This window comes from Macrobrachium nipponense, chromosome 40 (assembly GCF_015104395.2).
Source record: "Macrobrachium nipponense isolate FS-2020 chromosome 40, ASM1510439v2, whole genome shotgun sequence".
Lineage (NCBI taxonomy): Eukaryota > Metazoa > Arthropoda > Malacostraca > Decapoda > Palaemonidae > Macrobrachium > Macrobrachium nipponense.
Genome location: NC_061101.1, coordinates 35,793,087 through 35,815,517, shown reverse-complemented (window position 1 = coordinate 35,815,517; position 22,431 = coordinate 35,793,087). Strand labels below are relative to the sequence as shown.

General features: G+C 38.7%; 1 protein-coding gene across 1 annotated transcript in view; it reads left to right on the top strand.

Moving 5' to 3' along the window:
• Nucleotides 1-22,431, top strand: part of LOC135212083 (uncharacterized) — a 46,900-nt gene that overhangs the window by 16,598 nt on the left and 7,871 nt on the right. Inside the window, exons 3-6 of the mRNA XM_064245450.1 lie at nucleotides 1,585-1,989; nucleotides 4,605-4,685; nucleotides 12,204-12,326; nucleotides 19,115-19,978. Of these exons, the coding sequence (XP_064101520.1) occupies nucleotides 1,585-1,989; nucleotides 4,605-4,685; nucleotides 12,204-12,326; nucleotides 19,115-19,978 (1,473 nt within the window). The remainder of the gene's footprint in view (nucleotides 1-1,584; nucleotides 1,990-4,604; nucleotides 4,686-12,203; nucleotides 12,327-19,114; nucleotides 19,979-22,431) is intronic.

Sequence of the window (22,431 nt, the reverse complement as noted above, 5' to 3'; positions counted from 1 at the left end):
ATATGTGTTTCCTAAATCCTCTATTCTGTCATCTCCCACCACCAAAGGTGGGATTCAGCTATATATATATCTGACAGGTAAGTTGCATGAACAAAATGATATTGTAATGATACAATTAAGTTTGTTCATAACTTACTGGCAGATATATATAATTAAGTACCCGCCCACCTCCCCTCAGGAGACAGTGGAAATAAAAATTATGATAGAAAAAATAAGGGAATGATTCCTGATACCCGCCTCCCAGCGGCGGAATGGTACAAGAACCACCTGACTCCCACTACGTGTGTCGTAAGTTTTAAATTCTGTCGGTGTCGGAAATTATCAGCTATATTATATATCTGCCAGGTTAAGTATGAACAAACTTAATTGTATCATTACAATATCCATTGCTTTTTATTGATTTAGTCATGAATTTTAGGTATTTCTTCAGTACAGTATTTTGTTTTGTCACTTTGCAAAATACAGGTACAGTATTTGGGCCAACTGTTAATTTTTGTGTGTGAATGTTGAAAAAATAAAAAGTTGATTGTGTAATTTAGTAAACTCACTCAAATCAGTATTGCAACACTCCCAGATCTTTCTGACCACAGCCTTTCAAAGTACTATGTGGCAACTTTACTGAGTTCATGCAAATTAACATCAGCTTTTGCTATTGATATATTTCACAAGGTCCTTTCATTTTCCTTATTTTGAGTAGATTATTCATTTAAATCTTTTATTGTAGCAATTTTAATAAATCAATATAAGTAATGTTGCTAGACTTCCAAGGCTACCAGCATTGGTAACTACAGTATTACTATTTCGGTTACTGTTTTCTTCTAAGTAATATTAGTAAACACAGGTCTATGAAATTACACTGATGGCCTTTGTAGCAGTACATTTGTGATGTATGTTAAATGTTGTTTGTATAATGTTATAAATAAAACATCAAGAATGACATTTCAGTGAATTATTTATTCTTTGCATTTTTTTCTAATTTCATTGAACCTTATTCATTATGGATCTGTAGGTCAAACAAGTCATCTGACAAGTCTCTTTCTCTCTTACAATTTTATTTGTGAACGATTTGTGTATCAACTAAAAACTAATTTTTTTCTTTATCTTAATGTCTGTTGTTTTTTTCCTAATGCGTTTTCATCAACTATGGTCGAGTATATACTTATTTATTTTTTCTTGTAATTTCAGAAACTATTATTAGAATATGCGTCAGTAATTAAGCTAGATTATTTGATTCAGAATAGTATAGTTTTCTCCTTGACTTCCTATAGTTATCTGAAGTAAATTTTTCCAACTGTTTTGCATATCTGTCTTGAATTTGTTTTTACCCATCTTTTATTATAATACTATCCATTTGATTAATAATAATATTCTAATGAGGTTGGAAAATCCTTTTCAACTTGTTTAACAAAAGAATAAGTCATTGTTTGGTGAAGTAAAACTGGAAGAGTGTTGCAGTATATTTGGAGTGAATGTACATACTTCTGTAGTTAATTTTTGAAAATATTTGATTTTAGGATGGTTAGATACCATATGAAATCTAAAAGTTTAAGTTTTTTAATGAGATTTTTTGTGTTATTTTGAAAGGGCCAGATATGGAAAGAGACAAAAGTGAAGGAAGTCCTGAAAGTGAGGAGGGCAAACATTCTCCATCTGAGTCACCTCCCAGAAAAAAAAGACTGAAAACATTTGGGGGATCCATGAAAGATGAAGAAAAGAATCAGTATTTGTCAGAAGAAGAGCTAGAAAGGGATGGAGATGATCCTGATGATTATATTGAAGAGATCAAGTCTTCGCCAAAAAAGTCACCTAGTGAGGATGAAGAAACTGTGGATGACAATTCATCTTTGCACAATGAACAAGAGTCTTCTAAATCTGAAGAAAAGGGATTAAGTGGAAAATCACTTGCAGAATTACAAAAGGCCATGAAACCTTGTACTGTGCAAATTAAAAAACTAGTTAAAACAAGGCATGAAGTTACTGTTAAAGAAGGTAATTATTTGTTTGGTTTTTTCTTTCTTTCATCTAAAGATTATTCTTAAAGCATTTGTAGATACAGTGGACCCCCATATTCGCGTTCCTGGATTCGCAGACTCACACATTCGTGGATTTCTCTCTGGAACATTTCCCTGCATTGTTCGCAGAAAATTCGCATATTCGCGGTATTTTCCATGAGAAATGTCCAAAAATTCCTGTTTTTTTTTTTATCAATTTCATCATAAAATGCACTTTTTGTGATAAAACTATTAAAAAAACCAAGTTTAAGCATTTTTAGTGGGTTTTTCTTGAGTTTTAACTAACAAAATAGGGGTTCTAACTATTTGCAGATTCTAACTATTCAAGGGGGTGTCTGGTACACATCCCCCGTGATTATGGGGGGACCACTGTATACATGATCGTTAAAGCTTGTAATTGTAATTAGTATGCATATTTGTTGGTTTAATTATTAACTGGGAATTGTAAAATAGTTATACTCTAGTGATTTATAGCAAAGTTTCATACAGTGTTCCCCCCATATTCACAGGGGATGGGAACCAGACGGCCCTGCGAATGGCTAAAATCCATCAATAGGTTAAACTCCTATAAAGATGCTTAACATTGCCTATTTTCCTAGTTAAAACTCAAGAACAACCCACTAAAAATGTTTATAACTGGTTTTTAGTATATCACAAAAAGTGCATTCTATGATGAAATTTATGAAAAAAAAAAAAAAAAAAATTTGTGGATATTTCTAATAAAAAAAAAAATACTGCAAATAGGCGAATTTCCTGCGAATAATGGGGCTATATGTTCCAGAGAGAAATTCGCAAATAAATGAGTCCGCAAATACGGGGTGTTGACTGTCTTTGTGTAGGAGTACTTTCAGTAATACCTGGATGAGTTATTGAAGCTTGTTAACAATGCAATTACATGATGACTTGTAGGTAAGTTGGGCCGAGTACTTACCCACACCTGTCAGGAGACTCTCACTAATGTTTTGGTCACTAAAGTCAATGTCTACTGCTGTGGAACCTTTAATTGCACTCATTGATTTTTTGGTTAATGACCTCCACCCTTGTTTTTCTGAATTTGATTTTAAATGTATTTGCATATATGAAGGATGGCTTCTAAGATGGAAAGAAAGAATGTGCTAGAACAGTACCTTGAGTGAGTGTGCCTTTGGGGTCTGTATATAGCCTTTGACTGTTGAATCTCATACTTTTTGTTCTTATTGCAATGTGACTTGTATGCAAAAGATCTTCCCTGCCAGGATTACATTACTTTGTTGCCTTTTGCAGGGAGGAATATGGTAAGAAGCTGGAGAAGTCCAGGAAAACCTAGTTACATTAGACCCCCACTTTTTTGCTCTTCACTTTATTGCAGATTTTTGTGGAACATATCTTTCACTTCTACACATGCCAAAACTATGCACTGTGCAGTAAAACTATGTAGTTTGCAGTATTGGAAAAGTAGGGGTGAGGTGTTGGGGGAAATGCATGATAGGAGTAGGGCAAGGAAGTATCAACATGCTGCCCCAACCTACTTCATATTATCCTCAAGCTTGTCCTCTACCTACAGCTATCCCCTAACCTTCTTATCCTCCTCATCATCTTGGTATTTGGAATCTCGCCATAAGAAGCCCCAAGGATATAGCACGGGCACCATTGTACCTCAGAGGGGTGATAGAACCTCAAAGAGGGGTGATAGAAATCATTCCTGACCACAGGAAAGGTGTTTCATGAAGTTAGATGACCCAGTCCAAAGCTTGCATGTGACTAATACCCATTTCATGGACTTGTTCATGCTTAGTCACCTGCCTTAGTCATTATATCTCTTTGGAGGTAGGTCAGGGCAGACTAGCATTTCCTGTGGTTTTTAATTGTTCTTTTGAACCAGCTCAGCAGGTTCACAGCCATGTTCATGTACCCAAAAAGTACAGCGCGTCCACTGTGCTGCCTGTTGTGAGTGCGATTGGTCCACCATGTGAGGAACTGACTCTGTCTCCAGGACAGTTATTGCTCTGCATGTGCATGGTAATACATAAGCCTGGTTCACACCTGGGTCTTTCAACAATGTTTCAGTACTCAACCCCTTGGTTTCCAGATATTCAACACCACAATCTGAGACATTTTTGAGATGTCATTATGGTAAAGACTAGAGAAGAGTTGCTCATGTTTTCTGCACATCACTATCTAAAATTATGCCAAAAATGGCTTTTTTGATGCAATTAAGGCCATCCATAGAGCAGATCAATGACTTTTTTCAAAGAGGTACATTCTAACCTAACATAGGACCTGTGCCTTGGCCTAATGGGGGTTGCTTAACCCCCCAAAACCTACCCTGCAATTATCTCAGGGTATTGTAAGTATTTACTGAGACTGGGACAGAGAAATTGTTCACCATGGGTAACAGGTTAAAGGTTGATTAGATTATGTAATACTTTTCTTCCCAGAATTAATAATTTCTAAAGCTGTAGATATTGTTGAGAATGTATGAGGGTGTGTTGTATAAGTTGATTACTTTATAAATTGTACTAGTAATGATAACATGTAGTTTTATGATACTACTATTCAATGTCAGCAGGTAACTTAGTAAAATTTTATGTAAATGTGCTTTCTAATTTTCAGGGCAAGAGGAGATTTTGGAGAAATCCAGTGATGATTCACACAACAAAGGGGGTTTATCACCAGGAAAAGTATCACGCACTTGTGAGTTTAGATTAATTTGTCAGTGTAATATAGTAGTAGTTTTACCTCGACTTATTGGACCTTAACAGAATCTGTACATATCAGCTATATTATTATAATTTGTTAAAACAGGAATACAAACCATTACCTATATAGAAGTAACTTTCAGCACCAGCTGGACTCTGTTGAAAACTTGCTGACAAGGTAGATAACATTGCATTAATTGTTGGAGATGAGGGTGAGTGGGGAAGTAACCCTCTTTCATTGACCGTAACCTTCACTTTTCTTTTGGCTGCCTTGAAGGAAAGACATGGTGCACTTCCATCTCCCCACCTGGTTTGAAAGCAAGACATGGTGGACAAGTATTATTCATTACCTACCTTTTGATTTCTACTTGGTTGTGTTGGATTTGAATTTTGATCATTGTTTTTTTTACCAGTAGAGTCCCTTAAAGGCGATAACTCTCAAAGCTTCAAGTTAAACCATTGAAGGGTTAACTAGGTGTCTCGAAAATGTCTGCCACATAAATGTTATTGCTAATTGCATTTCAAGTAGTCTTCCAACATCAAACTGCTAATGATTTGACAAACAATACAATGTGAAGTGATTCTTTATAGCAGAAGTGAGAAGACAGTTTAATCAAGCCTAGTATCCGAGAAAACCATCGAGTTTGGTGCTGAAATCGTAAATGTTTAGAAAATTTCAATGCAGTAATTAAAGCATCATTTAAATGTAAATTAATTATATTTTTAAAATCTTATATGTGATGAAATTTAAAGACAAGGTTTTATCTGCCAAAAGAATTTTTCTGTTTTTTGGTGATAGTATTAGCATTTGAATAGCATTAGGGCCAGCCAGGTTGGGCTGCCTGAAATGAGCCCATTTCCAGTAATGACTTCTTCGCTTGTAATAAGTAACTTACCCAGTAACTGCATAGCTATTAGTTTCACTCGCTTGGCCGTTAAAATTTTGAAAATCACGGGTCATGCTAGTATGTTTTGGGGTAGATGACTTGCCTCCACCCACTTTCTTTGGGGGATGGGGGGGGGGGGGAGAAAGAAGTTTCTGCTTGTTTTTTCTCACAGCAATTGGTGAAGTATGCCTTTATTGGTAACCTTTCAGCATTTAGTTAGTGATAGCTACTTCAGTTTTGAGACCTTATCATCAAATTATGGCTTGTTACTAATGTAGGTGCTAAGGCATTGTCAGACTGGGCATCTGTACTGGTAGACCATGTTGATTCTCTTCAGAGGGTTCTGCACTGAAGGGGCTGGGTTATTCTTCATAATCAGTCTACTAGTTTCTTTACTTTTATAGTAACTTGCTAATTTGACCTTTTTTTTCTGGATCCTTAGTGCAGACAGATGTGAAGCATTCCCTTATAAAATAGAGTGATGTCTTTAAGGGTGGTGGGTCAAGGTTCCTGCTGGTACTACCATTTATCAGTGGTCCTATGGATACATTTTGTGACTTCCTGGTTGGAATGCCCATTGTTAATTAAGGCCTGGGCTACACATTCTTCAGTGTGCCTTTACAAGGAAAGTAGTGTTAGAGAGCTCTCCTAACTAAGGCACGTGTGATGAAGAGCTCCTTCTCTTGCCCTACAAGGACATTGAGGAAGGGAAGGCAATATTCAGTGGTAAAGTTGAGGTGACTTTGGTCATGGAAAGCTTGTTGCAGGTTTTCTACTTCTTCCTCTCTGCTGGCACAAACGAAGGTGTTGTATCATACATGCACCAATGGTGACGAATACCGGTTTATTACCAGGGCAAATCTTAAAAATCCATCTCTCTCTCTCTCTCTCTCTCTCTCTCTCTCTCTCTCTCTCTCTCTCTCTCTCTCTCTCTCTCTCTCTCTCTCTCTCTCTCTTAATCCTTTGCTACACCATCTTTTAGCATGTACATATGGCCTCTGTGGGTTGAAAAAGGGGCCTTTTTGTACAGCTCTCTGGGATGTTTAATTGGGGGCATGGAATCATCCCTATACGTATACACAATTCTATATTATTTGAATTTCATTCACAGGGACATTCATAAAGAGAGATTTCATGTCCATTGAGGTGATGACTCCTCTGGGGGCTGTCATTTTTAGGGCTTCTAAAAACCCCTTAGAGTATTTCAAGTTGTGTTCATGTGGAATATACGGAGTTAAAATAGCATTCAGTTTCTTTGCAAGCTGATAGAAGGGGGTAGGAATCTGGCTAATAATGGGATTTTAACATTCCCATATATGTAGCCAAGGTTGTGGTCCCCTATTTTCAGTGGCAGCTGAAGGGCATTGGAAGCTGCGTCGACAGTCTCAGTGATTCTACTGGCCTCGTTCTTGATGCTGTCTGCTAGGTTCTTGGTGATTAAATGAAATTTGCTGCTATGAATTGGTGAGTGCCGCCTCGCTTGCCAGTCTTTTGCAGTCCGGGGGCAAGGCATTTTCTTATTTGGCTCACCTCAGTGCCAATTTATGGGTTAATCTTCTTCTGGTCAGGAAGGATGCGGCTTTGTCTAGGATGGAGAGGTCGCTCGACATCGAGTCTTTGCTGGCCTTGAGGAACGGTGTTCTGTTGGAGTTGCAATTCTTGTTTCCACGGTCAGAACTCGAAAATGCGATAGACCGATGCCGGGCTGACACCAAGGACCGACTGGTGCACCAAGCCGTGTCTAAATCAGAGTCCTGCCCCCTCGGAGACGTCCAGCCCCTCCTTCTCCTCCGGTCCAGCAGCAGTCGAGGAGATCGTCGCCTGGTAGGCCATCGAGGACCTCAAGTTTGGCAGGGCCTTCCTGTTCAACACAGCCCAAGTCTCAGGATCAACGCCCCTTTTGCTCTCGTTCCTTTAAACCAAGAAGAGGCCCCAGGGACAGAGGTCAAGTGGGCCGTCAGTAGGTTGGGTGCCTCTCCCTCTCCTGCGCCACGGATAGGGGGATGCCTGGCTGGCCATTGGACCAAGTGGCAGAGTTACGGGACGGAGAAGTGGGTGGTAGATGTCCTTCGGGTGGGATACCTGTTGCCATTTGACTTCTCTCCTCCTCTGTCGGACAAGCTGCAGCTCAGGAAGATGTATCCCCCAGATTCTCTGAAGTTCTTGGCTCTTCGGGAGGAAGTGCAGAAAATGCTGTACAAGGATGAGATAGCGGAAGTAGTGCATCCGTCCCCGGGGTTTTACAGTCACATCTTCTTGGTGCCCAAGGCGTCGGGAGGTTGGAGGCATGTGATCGACTTATCCACCTTGAATTGCTTCATCAGAAAGACACGGTTCAAGATGGAGACCCCGCGCTCGGTGTTGGCAGCCGTGAGGGAAGGCGACTTCATGCTGTCGATAGACTTGAAGGACGCATACTTCCAAATCCCTGTTCATCCCACGTCCAGGAAGTTCCTTCGCTTCTCTCTGGCGGACAAGATCTTCGAGTTCAAAGTCTTGTGCTTCGGGTTGACGACAGCCCCTCAAGTGATCACAAGGGTCTTCTCTCTCGTGTCAAGTTGGGCCCATGCTCAGGGGATCCGTTTGCTGAGGTACCTCGACGATTGGTTAGTCTTGGCAGTTTCCAGGGAGAAGCTGCTGCAAGACAGGGATCGTCTTCTTCGGTTCTGTCTGGACCTGGGCATATTAGTCGACCAGGAAAAGTCGAACCTCGTACCCACTCAAAGGATTCTCTACCTGGGCATGGTCATCGATACGACAGTGGCAAGAGTTTTCCCGTTGGATCAGAGATTGGAAAAGTTGCAGGCTGTGGCGTGCAACTTCCTATCAAAGTCGCATCAGTCAGCTCATCAGTGGCAGGTTCTTCTGGGAGTGCTATCTTCCCTGGAGAAGCTGGTCCCTCATGGGTGCCTTCATCTTCGGTCTCTGCAATGGAGACTGGGGGAATTCTGGTCTCTGGCGGGGAACTCTCCCCTGTTTATGGTCCTACTGTCTTTGGAAGTGAGAGAAGTCCTTCATTGGTGGTTGGACGACCAGAATCTATTGAAGGGCGTCCCTCTGCGTCTCTCCCTCCGGACTTCCTTCTGTTCTCGGACGCCTCCCTCGCAGGTTGGGGCACGCACTTAGGCGGCCTCATCGCTTCAGGCGTTTGGGGTTTGGAGGACAAGCAGCAGCATATCAATGTTTTGGAGTTGAAAGCGGCTTTCCTGGGTCTGAAGGAGTTTCGGGGGATGGTAGAGGGTCACTCTGTCGTTCTCATGTCGGACAACACCACGGTGGTAGCCTACGTGAACAAACAGGGAGGCAGGCCTGGTTTCTCAGCAACTTCATGTCTTGAATGTCGAGCTTCACCAGGGGGCGATCAGCAATTCGGTAGAGCTCTCAGCCAGGTATATCCCAGGGAAACGGAACGTGGTCGCAGACAAACTCAGTCACCGGGATCAGATCCTAGGCACAGAGTGGTCCCTTCATCAAGTGGTGGCAGACAAGCTTTTCCAGATTTGGGGGAGACCCATGCCGGACCTTTTTGTGACACGCTACAACAGGAAACTGGAGGTGTTCTGTTCAGTGGTTCCAGATCCCTTAGCATTGGCAGACGACGCATTCCAGCATCCCTTGGACAACCTGGAGGTGTATGCCTTCCCTCCGTTTTGTTTGATCCGTCAGGTTCTGAACAGGCTGATGAGTTCACAGGGTCTCAGAATGACTTTGGTAGCCCCTCTGTGGCCTCAGGCGGAATGGTTTCCAGATCTGCTGTCGTTGTCAGAGGTTCTGAGGGAGATTCCCCCTTGGCGACATCTCCTGTGTCAGCCCCATGCAGAAAGGTTCCACCAGTCAGTAGAATCCCTGTCTCTTCACGGTTGGAGGCTATCAACTATCTCCTCCGAGAGAGAGGCTTTTCTCAGAAATTGGCTGGGCACATGTCCAGCAGTCTTAGGAAGTCAACCTCCGCAGTTTACCAGGGCAAATGGGCGATCTACTGTGATTGGTGTCATTTTAACGTTCCTCAGAGACGAGAAACGTTTGTCCGTTTCTGCTATTAGAGGCTACAGGGCGGCACTGAGTTTGGTGTTATGCCTGAAGGGTATCGACATCTCTTCCTGGGAACTTTCCCTGCTAGTTAAGGGGTTTGAGTAGTTGAGTTCTCCTAGAGAGTTCAAGCCTCCTACGTGGGATGTTTCCTTGGTGCTTAAGAGCTTAACTAAGAGTCCATATGAGCCCTTGCGTTGCTCATCTGACAGGAACCTTACGCTCAAGACAGTTTTCCTTTTGACTTTGGCATCTTTCAAGAGGGTAGGAGAGCTCCACAGTCTGAGTTATGAGGTGAAGCACACCAGGGGTTGGAAGTCAGTGTCCTTTGAATTTGTCCCGGAATTCGTGGCCAAGACCCAAAATCCCTTGGTGAATGATGACAGGTTCGCTTCGTTTTCTATTCCATCACTGACTGACTTTGTGGATGGTGATGCTCAAGAGCTTTTGTTGTGCCCTGTCCGGTCCCTGCGTTGCTATCTTAAAAGGACTCGGCACCCTAGACCAGGCTGCTGCAGACTTTGTTAGTACAGGCCGTACAAAGAAAGAGGTGTCTAAGAATACTATCTCTTTTTGGATACGGGAAGCCATTAGACAAGCATACTTGACTCTTGATGATTCCACCACCACGTCTGTGCAGGCTAGAGCACATGACGTTAGGGGTATTGGTCCCTCTCTGGCTTTCAAAAAGAACTTGGCTGTGTATAGAGTGCTGAGTGCTGGTACTTGGTTATGCCAGTCCATGTTCACCACCTCCTATCTTACGGATGCTGCCCACAGATCTATGGACACGTTTTCCTTGGGTCCTGTGATGGCTGCCCAACAGGTTGTGTAACTCATGGTTGCCCTTAACGGGGCACCTTTGTATCTTACCTAAGATGATTGTATGGATGAGAGAATGAGTGAGTTGGCTGGTCTCCTTTCTCTTGTACCTTTCCTTCTTCCTTCGGGCAGTTTAAGGAATTGACACGTCATTTGCTGGACTGGTCTGATACAGGTGAGTGAGGTAGTCATACTGGTAGTGTGGTCGTGCAATATACATATCTTACCCACTATTTAGTAGCATAGGCTCCGCTCCTGGGCAAGGAGGAATCGAGAGTACTACAAACCCTTGTGTCTTGGTTTGTTATTGGACAGTCAAAATTTCTCTTTGGTTCCCTATACAATGGTTATCCCATATATCATTGTATGTCACTCAGGTTCTGAGTGGTTAGATATTAGTGTATCTAGCTTCTCAATGGGCTTCAGTCCCTCTCCAAGAACTATTTCTTTTGAGAGCTGGACTGGCGGGTAGGCCCCCAGCCGGTCTAGGATGTCTTATACCTCCCTCCAAGTATGAGTCTATCCTATTGTTAAGACCAAGGGTTTGTTCGCGTATGAACAATTGACAAATTTTCTAAGACAATTTGTATTTTTCATAGCTACAAACCTGAGTTCTTAACATTATACTACTGCCCACCTCTAGCCGCCCCTCTATTTGTCAAGTCATCCTGAGTTGGGAAAGACTGGCGTAGATAAGCGGTGTTTGACCACTCTTCACCTGATCTATGCATGCGTTGCCAGATATCGCAAGATTCCTTGCTTTCATCTGCTTTTTAACCGGATCCAGCTAGACACTAGAAATTATCCTATTGTTAAGACCTCAGGTTTGTAGCTATGAAAAATACAAGTTGTCTTAGAAAATTTGTCATTTTATACAATCATATGTACTATAATGATATATCTAATTAACATAATTGAAATTTTATTTAAAATGCATAATGCATTATAAATTACCATTGTCATAGCCACTACTATATTGTAAGTTTCAGGATTAAAAATCTACGTACTTTGATATCAGATTATATTATTTGTCATGATAATTAAGGTAATTATGTAGTACAAATACAGTAATAATTTACATAGAGTATACAACAGTACGTGGAAGAGAACAAGAAAGTAAAAGTTTTTATGTAATGCAATAATTGATCATACAATCTAACTTAACATTGAAGTTATGAAATTTCTTACAGTCAAAGTTAATCATTGCTTTTCAAATCGTCCATATTTGAAATTTGTTTTTGATTACTGCATCATTATTGAGAAATAATATACAGTCATTGACAATGTCTTCACTATTCATACAATTATTTGAAAATCTAGACAACTGCAAGCAAATGACTCGATGAGTCATTTTAAGTTTATATTCAGATAAAAAGCAGGTAGTCCTAGTATTTCATTTATATCATAAACATTAGTTGGAAATGTATTACAAATAATTTTTACATCAGTATCTAAGAATGGTCATGTTTTTTATGGGTCATTCACTGACTGGAGAGTAGTAGGTAGTAGATGAGTGCTGGCAAATTTAAAATTAAAACAATACAGTAAGAGTATCAAAGTGTGCTAGGCATCAAAGGATAAACTCTTGTAAGAAATAAAAGGTAATTTTTTTCCTTGACATTCCCCTATATAACTTACTTTGTACTACCCATTTAGCAGTTACATGTGTTTTGATCACTTTACTTGTATATTTTTTCAAGTTTAAGGCTTATGAGGTTTTTGCTATGAAATTTGAAAAGGCAGTCTCTTTGTCAACTTGAATAATTTCATTGCAGATCCTGGCCCGACTAGGAAGGTTAGCATGTTTTCGAAACCAGATGGAAGAAGATACATGATCCTTGACAGGGCCACAATAAAGGGAATGATGGAGAAGGGACTCATCCAACCCATTGAGAAAGGTATTTGATAGATAAGGAATTAGATTCATTGCTTGAATATTACTGTATACTTATTGATACCATATTGTGCATTTTTACATTCAGAAGGTATTGTGTTATGTTGTAGAGGTATTATTACTTATAGCAATCCTTTTTCTGTGGTGACCATCAATTAGTGTTGTAAATTTTGCAGTGGTTATTTTTACACTATTGCCAAGGGAGTAAAATTTCGTTTTGTCGGATACTAGCTCTTCTGTGTAAGCATTTATGGAAATGAAAATGCAGCTCAATTAGCTGAGTGAGTAACAGTAGATTTGGTCCCACAGCAATGTTCTATTCCCTCTCAAGATATATTTCTGCATTTCAAAATCAGCATAGAATTTTTGTCAGGCACAGTGGCATAAATAGTTTCCAACAAAATGAAAGAAATTTCTTTGAATGTACGTCCTTGGAAATAAGGGTTAATGCTGAGAAATTGGAGGTTATTTTATGTTGCCTTCATATTGGTTATACATTGTTGGCCCACAGCTGCCTGAAGGATGGAGGGAATAAATCTTTCTACAGTAGGCATTTGCTGGTCAAATTCCCTAGTCTTCAGGAACTAAGAAGTTGCTTTCTCTTGAATAGTAATAGTAGATTGGCCATAATTTTAGAAAATATAATGTACAACTTTTGTAGGAATTTTAGTTTTATTGCAGAAACTCGTCTTCTTGATGAATTGTAAATCATTATGCATATACCATAATTTAGCCATTTGTATGTTGTACCATATGTTGCAGTAATCTATAGTGTATTTTATTTTAAGAAAATCTATATCAATTGTTGAAATGTATTCATGATACATGTAACTAATCATATGCCCTGTAATCTATCTTGATGTAGATTCGTTTATTTTACTCAGAATTTTAAGATGTATCTCATTTGATTTTGTTTTATATATTTTTTTTTTATGTGCAAAAACAAAAATCTTTATGGCAACAGTGATGCTGGTAGAGGTACACAATCCTTTGTCTGAAATTCTAAAAAGTGAAAAAATTTTGTGGAGAGTAGAGTGTCAATTCATAAGGTTGGTGGTTGACATGCTAACAGCTGACCTGAGTCATTGGATGTATGCTGTTACTCAAATTATTTTCCCTACTGAATCTCTCTCTCTCTCTCTCTCTCTCTCTCTCTCTCTCTCTCTCTCTTCTCTCTCTCTCGCTCTCTATCTCTTCTCTCTCTCTCTCTCTCTCAATACCAGAACCTCCTATTAAATATGAAGGGACAGAACTGTTGGACAAAATAATATTTACAGAAGAAGACAATAAAAACAAAATAGACAAACTCAACAAGTTCAAATCTCCTGGCCCGGATAGGATTCATCCAAGAGAAATTAAAGAGCTAAAAGAAGAGATAGTACTTCACCTATATAAACTCTACAGAAAAAGTGCTGAACAAAGAAAGGCACCAAAAGGATGGAAACTAGGTAATGTGCCGCCAGTTTACAAAAAAGGTCCAAGAGAAGAGCCAGGAAATTATAGACCAATCTGTCTAATGTTGGTCATTTGCAAGATTTTTGAGTCCATAATTGCAGATCAAATTGTGGATCACATTGATAAAAACAACTTGTTGTTAAACAGCCAACATGGTTTCAGACAAAACAGATCATGCCCATCAAACCTCTTAGAGTTTTTTCATAACATGCTTGGTATTTATGACAGTATTAGAGCAATAGATATACTCTACTTAGATTTCCAAAAGGCCTTTGACAAAGTCCCACACAAGAAACTGATGACAAAAGTTAGAGCTTTAGGAATTGTAGGAGAAACAGCAGACTGGGTTGAAGACTGGCTAACTTATAGAAAATGGAGAGTTGTAATAAATGTTGAAGAATTGGAACGGGCAGATGTAACAAGCGGAGTTCCCCAGGGTTCTGTCCTTGGCCCTCTCTTGATTTTTATTTGCATTAATGACATTGATATAGGTTTAACTAGCAGGATAGCCAAATTTGCAGATGACACCAAACTAGGTGTAAATGCAGCAGACCCAGATGCCGTGGAAAGTTTAAGAAATGATCTAGTGAAAATAGGTGAGTGGTAAAAAAAATGGCAAATGCCTTTTAACATAGATGAGTGTAAAGTGTTACAAATAGGAACAAACAACCCCCATGCCAGCTACATGCTGCTTGGGAATGACATAAGTAGTGTAGAACAAGAGGAGGACCTTGGAGTCATTATTACCAAGGACTTAAAATCCACAAAACAGTGCATAAAAGCTGAAAAGAAGGCACAGAAACTAGTGGGATACATAAAGAGGCAGTTCAAATACAGAAATAAGGAAACGGTGCTGCAGCTCTACACATCAATAGTTAGACCCCATCTTGAATATGCAGCACAGTTTTGGTCACCATCACTAAGAAAAGACATAAATAGATTAGAAGGAGTACAAGCAAGAGCCACAAAGTTAATTCCATCCATCAGGCAAATAGGTTATCGAAGACAACTAGAGAGCCTGAACATGTATGGCTTAGAAACACGTCGATTGCGAGGACAACTTGTAGAAACATTTAAAATACTGAAAGGCATAACAAAAGTAGACAGTAACCTATTTACATTAAATGAAAACCAAACAAGAAATAATGGTTGGAAACTAGAACTGAAGAGGTACAACACAGCCCATTGTGGGAACTTCTTTACTTACATACAAGATATGTGAGACGTGGAATAAACTGCCACCAGAAGTTGTAAACAGCAACAGTGTGGAAGAGCTTAAAAGAAAGCTAGACAAAATCATTAGGACACAGTGAATGCATAGTAAAACCTGCTCCTACATATTAGTGAGCACACGATGTCTCCTCGGATGGACTAACAAGTCTTTGAGATATCCTAATCCTTGTAACTCTCTCTCTCTCTCTCTCTCTCTCTCTCTCTCTCTCTCTCTCTCTCTCTCTCTCAAAAGATATTGCTTATTTGAGTCTCCTTAACCAATGGGTAGTTGCTCATATGCAGACACTGTTGGTGTGTGTGTGTTCATAATGTTTTCATAAAAATGTGCAGTACAGGTAATACATCTTTGGAAGAAAAAATTTTTTTTTCTTGTGAGTTGCGTGGACCATAAAGGGTGTGAACAGCAGTTAAACAGAAATAGATCAAAGAGATTAATTTTGTTTTGAAGGTATGTCAGTCAACCCAGCGTTTGTGAATATCTTCTGAAGCAAAAAAATAAAATTATCTGAACCAACAGTTTTGCACTCAAATTAATGAGGAGGAATTCATTCAATTCTTCATGTACAGTAGGGCCTCGTTAATCGCGGGGGATAGGGCCCAGAACCCCCGTGATAAGTAAATACCCGTGTTATCCTGGTACCCCCCTAAAAATTGCTTTAAACTGCCTACTTTAATAATTAACCCACCCAAGACCACTATTTCAATATTTATAACTGCCTACTTTAGTTCAAGCACCAAATATGTCTTCAACTATCACCTTAAACTAAATTCAAGACAGTTTCAAAGTTATTCTTTCCTATCTTCAATTTCCCCTTCATCAGATCAGCAAACAAAAGTATAATTACCTAACAATTCCTTTCTATTTTCATGATTTGGCTGCTGCACCAAACTATAAGTACATAGTATATCTATTTCGTGAATGAACATATTTATGATAAAAAAAAACATGATTTACTATAATGATTACTGCACCCAACTATAATATTAATGTATGAACAGCAAAATACAGCAATAAAAATCTATTTTTGTCTTTTGTTTACGTTTAGAATCAGCTGATGCACGTTTATTACTGAAAGAATTATTTTGGAAAACAATTTAGTTGCTAAAAGAAACTAATTTATTAATGGGATTATTATTATTTTTAACTTTGTACATAATAGTTTTTATGATATATGATACAGTAATTCATATTTCATTGAGAGAGAGAGAGAGGAGAGAGAGAGACGAGAGAGACGAGAGAGAGAGAGGAGAGAGAGGGGGGAAAAGAGAGGAGAGTGAGAGAGAGCGAGAGAGAGAGAGAGAGAGAGAGAGAGAGAGAGAGAGAGAGAGAGAGAGAGAGAGAAACAGCTTGGGATGAGAGTAACTGTTGAATAGCTTGAGAGAGCAGCTTGGGACGAGAATACTGTTACTAGCTTGGCTGGAGAATAACACAATGAAATTTGTATTTTGAATATTTTTATGGTGATAAGAAATGAAACATGGATAGTGATAAGATATTCTTTCGTATACTGTTATAATGTGAAAATCATTTAGTCAACTATAAAAGTTGTATTGAAGCAGTTTCGTAAATCACAGAATAATAGATCAGTATTATAGTTTTTTCTGTAAGTGATGAGAGAGAGAGAGAGAGAGAGAGAGAGAGATTTTGCTATTTACATTCATAGTATTTGAAAATTTGTAAATGAGTGTATCCTAAAAATGCATTTAGTCATGAAAAGAAGAAGAAAACACAGTAATTAGTGAATCTTGCTCTATGATAAAATTCGAGATTTCGTTAATTTTCCGGGGATATATGTAGTATTTGGGCTCCACAAAAAAGTAAGTAAAGTGATTTTTGACAGAATTTAGAGGATACTTACGTAAAAATACATCGGTAGTTTGTAGAACGGTGTAACCACTCACATTGTGTAAAAATAGTATGTACCAACGAGACTAGGTTTGGTGACGTCACGGTTGTCATACGTATTTTTTTCGTGAATGAATATACATTTATGATAAAAAAAAAAATAGTTACTGTACTGCTTAGAGTACCATACTGTAAAATTAATGTAATCACATCAAAATAAACTAATCATTACATGCTGTAAACATGTAAAGTGTATTTTTATCTTTTGAAAAATGCATTCCCCAAGGAATTATTCCTTGAAGAGGCTTTTTATTATGAAGATATGCCAATAATATATAAGATATGCGTTTTATTATGAATATATGACAATAATATATAAGGTAAAAAATGGTTTTATTACATTTACGCTTCGTCGCCGATCGCAAACAACAATACGATAATCTATGACAATTATCGTTTGTATGACTGCAGTGTTCAGAGAAGTTGATTACGTTATACCAAAACAATAATGAAGTTCGAATTGAAAAGTAATGTTTTCCTAAATGTTATTACTACTGTAATTACACTAATACTATTAACATTTCTAAAAGGTTAAGAATGGCAAAGGTGCTGTTAAGTGTAACTCAATGTTTACATTTCTGCTGGCCATTCAACTACAAGTTGATGTCAATGATGTGGAATTATTCCATGAATAGGCTATAATATTATGAAGATATGCCAATAATATATAAAGTGAGAATGGTTTTATTACCTTTAATGTCATTTAATATCATAAAGTGAATCTGTTCATGCATTTGCTGGTTACCGGAACCGGACAAGGCTTAGCCTACAACGGACAAGCCCTCGATGCTGCGATTCATACCAGTGGTATAGATTGAGAAGTGGTCCGAGGAAAAACCCGTGATTAACTGAATCCGTGATTGCTGATCCGCGACTAAGCGAGGCCCCACTGTAATCGGTAAAATACTACATACATTTAAAAACACTGTAATTAAAACTCATGCACTTATGACATCATCAGCTTCATGTGAGTAAAACCTTCTTTCTCAGACAGAATAGAGCTAAAACCTAATTGCTAATTGGCTGGCTGGTTGCTATGGAGATCTGTTAGCCAGTGACAGCCCTCTACTTCCTTTCTGTTTATAGACATATTTCAATCCCAAATTGTGTCGGGGGGGGGGGGGGGTGGGGGGGGGGGGGGGGTAAAAAGACGGTGAAACATCCATCATTGTACCATGTGGTGAAAAAATTCCCCCCCCTTCCCCCCAAAAACCGAAACACATCTGGCCCCAAGGATTTCAGATAAAGGATATTGTACCTGTAGTTGCAATACAAATAACTCACAATCAATCATTCAAACCATTACATTTATGTGTTTCTTGTATATGTTATCATTATTATAATCTTCCCATCATGTTCAACTTTGAAAATAATTATCATATTCAAGTATGCTTGGGAGCAAGTATTACTATAGTCCTCAGTTAACATATGAGACCAAATTGTCCATTTCAAGGGACTTCTCGTTTTGGTAAGCCTAAATTAATTTACATCAGCTGATGCTTTGGCAGATCTTACACACTTAATCTCAGATACAGTGTATAAGAAGTCATATATGAGCCTAATTGTGCATAGCCCTTCTGAGATATATTAATATATGATGAATCAAATAGTCTTTCCTTGTCTAGTATTTTGCTTATAAAGTGTCATGTGGGAACAGACCAGCTTAAGCTTAGGGTAGGTGAATTAGTGGTCACTCGAGTTCTTATTTTAATTTAATAACCTGCAGATATGTTTTCACTAGCCTAGATCATTTGATAGGGGTAAATGTTATAAAAGTGTGATAAGAAATGCTGCAATAGCTGTACCCTAAAAAAAATTATTAGTAAGAATTTTCTCATTGTTATAGCCTAAAGCCATCTTTAATGGAAGGTATAGGAAAAGCTAGTTACAGGTTTTACAGTATAGAAACAGCTTATGGTGACATATAGGTCTTGGAGTACTGTTACATTGGAATATAATGGATCTCTGTCCTTTATTGAAGTATACCTTCTCCAGATTTTCAGTTACTCATAATAATAATTGTAATTAAATATTTTTGTACATGAATCTGGCTTGTGTCATTACTGTCTCTGACCCTTATTTTGATCTATTGATAATTGTAGAATTTTTATGTACTAACTGTAACACTTTTTCTGTATGAAATGTAAATTTACTGAGTTTTTACTTTATGTAAATATTAATATAGTTATATTTTTCAGATGGATCAAACCAGACAGCTGCGTATAGAGCTGTAATGCCAAAAAACAAACCGTCTATACTATGTAGAGTAGATTCTCCAGGTGCTCCTGGGGAATCGCCACCTGTTGCCATTTCTGACAAAAACTCAGAATCATCTGGTTCTCAAGATTCTAGTCCTTTTTCATCTGCTGCAACATCAGCATCTGGGACTTCTGCAGGCAGCAATCTCAAGTTTCAAGTTCCAACATCTATTGTCGTAAAAAATGCTAGTGGTGGGCTTAGTCAAGTTTTAACTACCCCAGTGTTTGTTAAAACCACAGTATCTGGGGGGGGTTCAGTTTCTGGAAAGTATGTTACCCTTCCTTCAGCTCTCCCAAATCAAATTCAGAAGGATGAATCTTCTAAATCTTTGACAGTAACAAGTGGTTCATCTGCACCAGTTATAGTGCAGAGTCTTAAGAATACCTCAGAAGGGTCTGTAGCAGTGACTTTACCTAATGACAAAGCTCTCAGCTCTGATCAAAATCCAGATGATCTGGATGCGGTGCCTTGTGACTCTGTTGATATGACAGATAGTGATGAAGATGTAAAGAAAAAGAAATTTGGTGTTCCTACGGGTGTATGTAAGGTTTTAAAATCAATGAAGATGTATCAGTATGTTGACAAATTTGACACGGAGGACAGTGCTACCCGTAATCTAGTTGCACCAAAGAATTCCCATAATGTCCGGTGGGTGGCTGTACCCAATAATCCAGGAGATCCTACACCTGATTGTGGACCAAAAATTCAACGCTGCACTCCTCCAATTTTGCCCATCAGTGTACCTGAGGTTCCAGATTCCTTGGAAAATTGCCCACTTGAAACCAAAAATGGTCACATTTCACGTAAGTACTGTTACTTTTTGCTGAATTTTTATACTCAAACTTGACCACAAACTAGAGCACATGTCAAGTCAGATTATGTTAGTCTAAGGCACAGTGTATAGATTTCATGTTATGCCATTACAATAGGTTAAGATGAGTGCTGAATTGCTTCATTAGATCAAAGAACTACTGCTTGTTAATTTTCATAGGTAGATAGTACCAGGAATGTCTGTTTGCTTATGATAAAGTAATGTAGATATTTAGTGATTACTAAATTTAATTTTGGCATCCCTGTTTTTGCTTCTTGTTATTTTAGGGAATTTTATAACTAACATGAATACTGTCAAATAATGTATGCTCACTCTTGACATGGTTTGGAAGTCATGTAAAGCCGTTGGTCCCGTTACTGAATAACCACTGTGTCATGCAACGTAAAAACACTATACAAACAAACAAAAAAAGGGATGTATGCCTGTTGTTGTGCTTTAATGAAAAATGTACCATACTGTAGTTTGGTTTATTAAATTTTCTGTGAATGATAGCGGTTTGTATGTAGTGTACTGCATATATAGGTACAGATCATTAGCATGCAAATAATCACAGCAGAGGTAGACTCTCACTATTATATATTAACCATTGGTGTAAAGCTTGCTAGAGAGGTGTGCTCATCATAGGTGAACCCTTTGTAAGAGTAGGTCTGTGAGAAACTGGAATGTAGAAGATGATATTTTAATAGGAAGAGAAAGGCAAGTAAGTTGACTCTTGAATCAGAAACCACTAAAGTCTGGCTGATTGGGAGTGAGGGTCTTACTTTCTGGGTACCTAGGGATCTGTGAGGAGTATTGCTGGTGCTGCCAATCAGCAGGTAACTTTCTGTAGGATTAGGAGTCAGATGACTTTCTTCAGGATTAGGAGTCAGGTAACTTGGATTTCAAGGACTATAAATGCTGCTAATTATAAGAAATTTTATTTGTGATGAATCTTACCTACTGGCATTCAAACAAAAAAATCAAGTGGCTGCCCAGATGACTGTCTAGTTTACCTGTTCTCCACCAGGTGTGTTTCGAATGTTTTAGCTCTTTTCAGAATTCTCCTTGCTGCCATTGCGGTTAGGCGATTGTTGGTATTCTATGAAGTTTGGCTGTTTTACACCTGTTTATGGTATTATAATTTCATTTTCCTAGGATATCTTTCACTGGAAGCAAAATCAATAACATAAGGCTATGTAGGAATGATTTTGGTGTAAGCAGGCTGTTGGAATTTGAAGTAAATCAACATTTCGTTTGTACTGCAGGGGTCCCGAGTATGATATTGGAACTATATGTGAAGAATTTAGGGAATTGTTCTGAAAAATTTGTGCCTGAATATGTCAGATATAGGAAAGAAGAGAAACTGATAGATTGCAAAACACTTAGTTAGGTCAGGACTTCAACCTGTCAGTTCTATCCTATTTAGTGTCCCTTCATCTGCAGCTATCCCTACTCGGACTAGGCATTTTAATAGTGCTAGTATTGACTTCCTTAGTAGCTCCACCTTCTGCTCCCCATGCCGTTCAGGAAAAGCATATCAATAAGTTAGAAAATAACATTAAACCTAATATTGGTTCTAATACAAGTTGAACTGAGTTTGTGAAGGGAACGTTCTAAATCCCTCCATAGTGTGCACTCTTTTTCACGTTCCCCTGTTAGAAGTAAGGAGTTGGTGCCCTCGTCTGTACTTAGCTCGAGCCTGGGAGTACCCTGCGACAGTTAGTAGTGTCCGCTGCCAGGGAACTGGGTCGGTTCACAAGACAATGGGGTTCTGGGCCCTCCAATACCTACTTCACCCTTTTCACTGTCTTAATCTCGTTTAAAGCGTTCGCATAAGGACTGTTTAAGCGTTTGCCTAAGGACCTTTTTGTTAAACGTTAATCCTCGCTCCATAAGAGCATTCTGGTGTCATCAACACCTAGTTTGAGGTGTTAGCATGCATAGGATTAATAATAATACATATATAATATAGGTATAGACAATTTTATTGAGTTGATAATGTGTCTGTTGTGAGTTTTACACATTCCGATATAATGTCAACTCATTCGACTGTTTTTCCAATCTCTCATGTTTTGGGTATTCTAAATTCTTGTCTGCTAGCCTATTCGTCTTTCTTTGTAATGCTTGTCTTCGTTCTTTGTCTACTTTTTCTACAGCTATCAGCAAATCTCTTACTACTGGCTCGATTAATGTTTCTCTTTCGAGTCTACACTGTCTATAGTATCTAAGGTTCTCTCCAAGTTTGAGAGCTTTCTAACAACTTGTCGTATAAGAATGCTTTCAAGTGTGTACGATCGCTTTCGGATGAGGCAGGAGAGTAGTTGTAACTCCTTTCCAATCGCCTCCCAATCTTTCCCATTTTCTTGCACCCCATTTTCTTTCCCTCAGTTGACTCGTGGGGACTTAGCCAAGTCCTGAGTCGCTTAAGACTGTCTTCCTTTCATC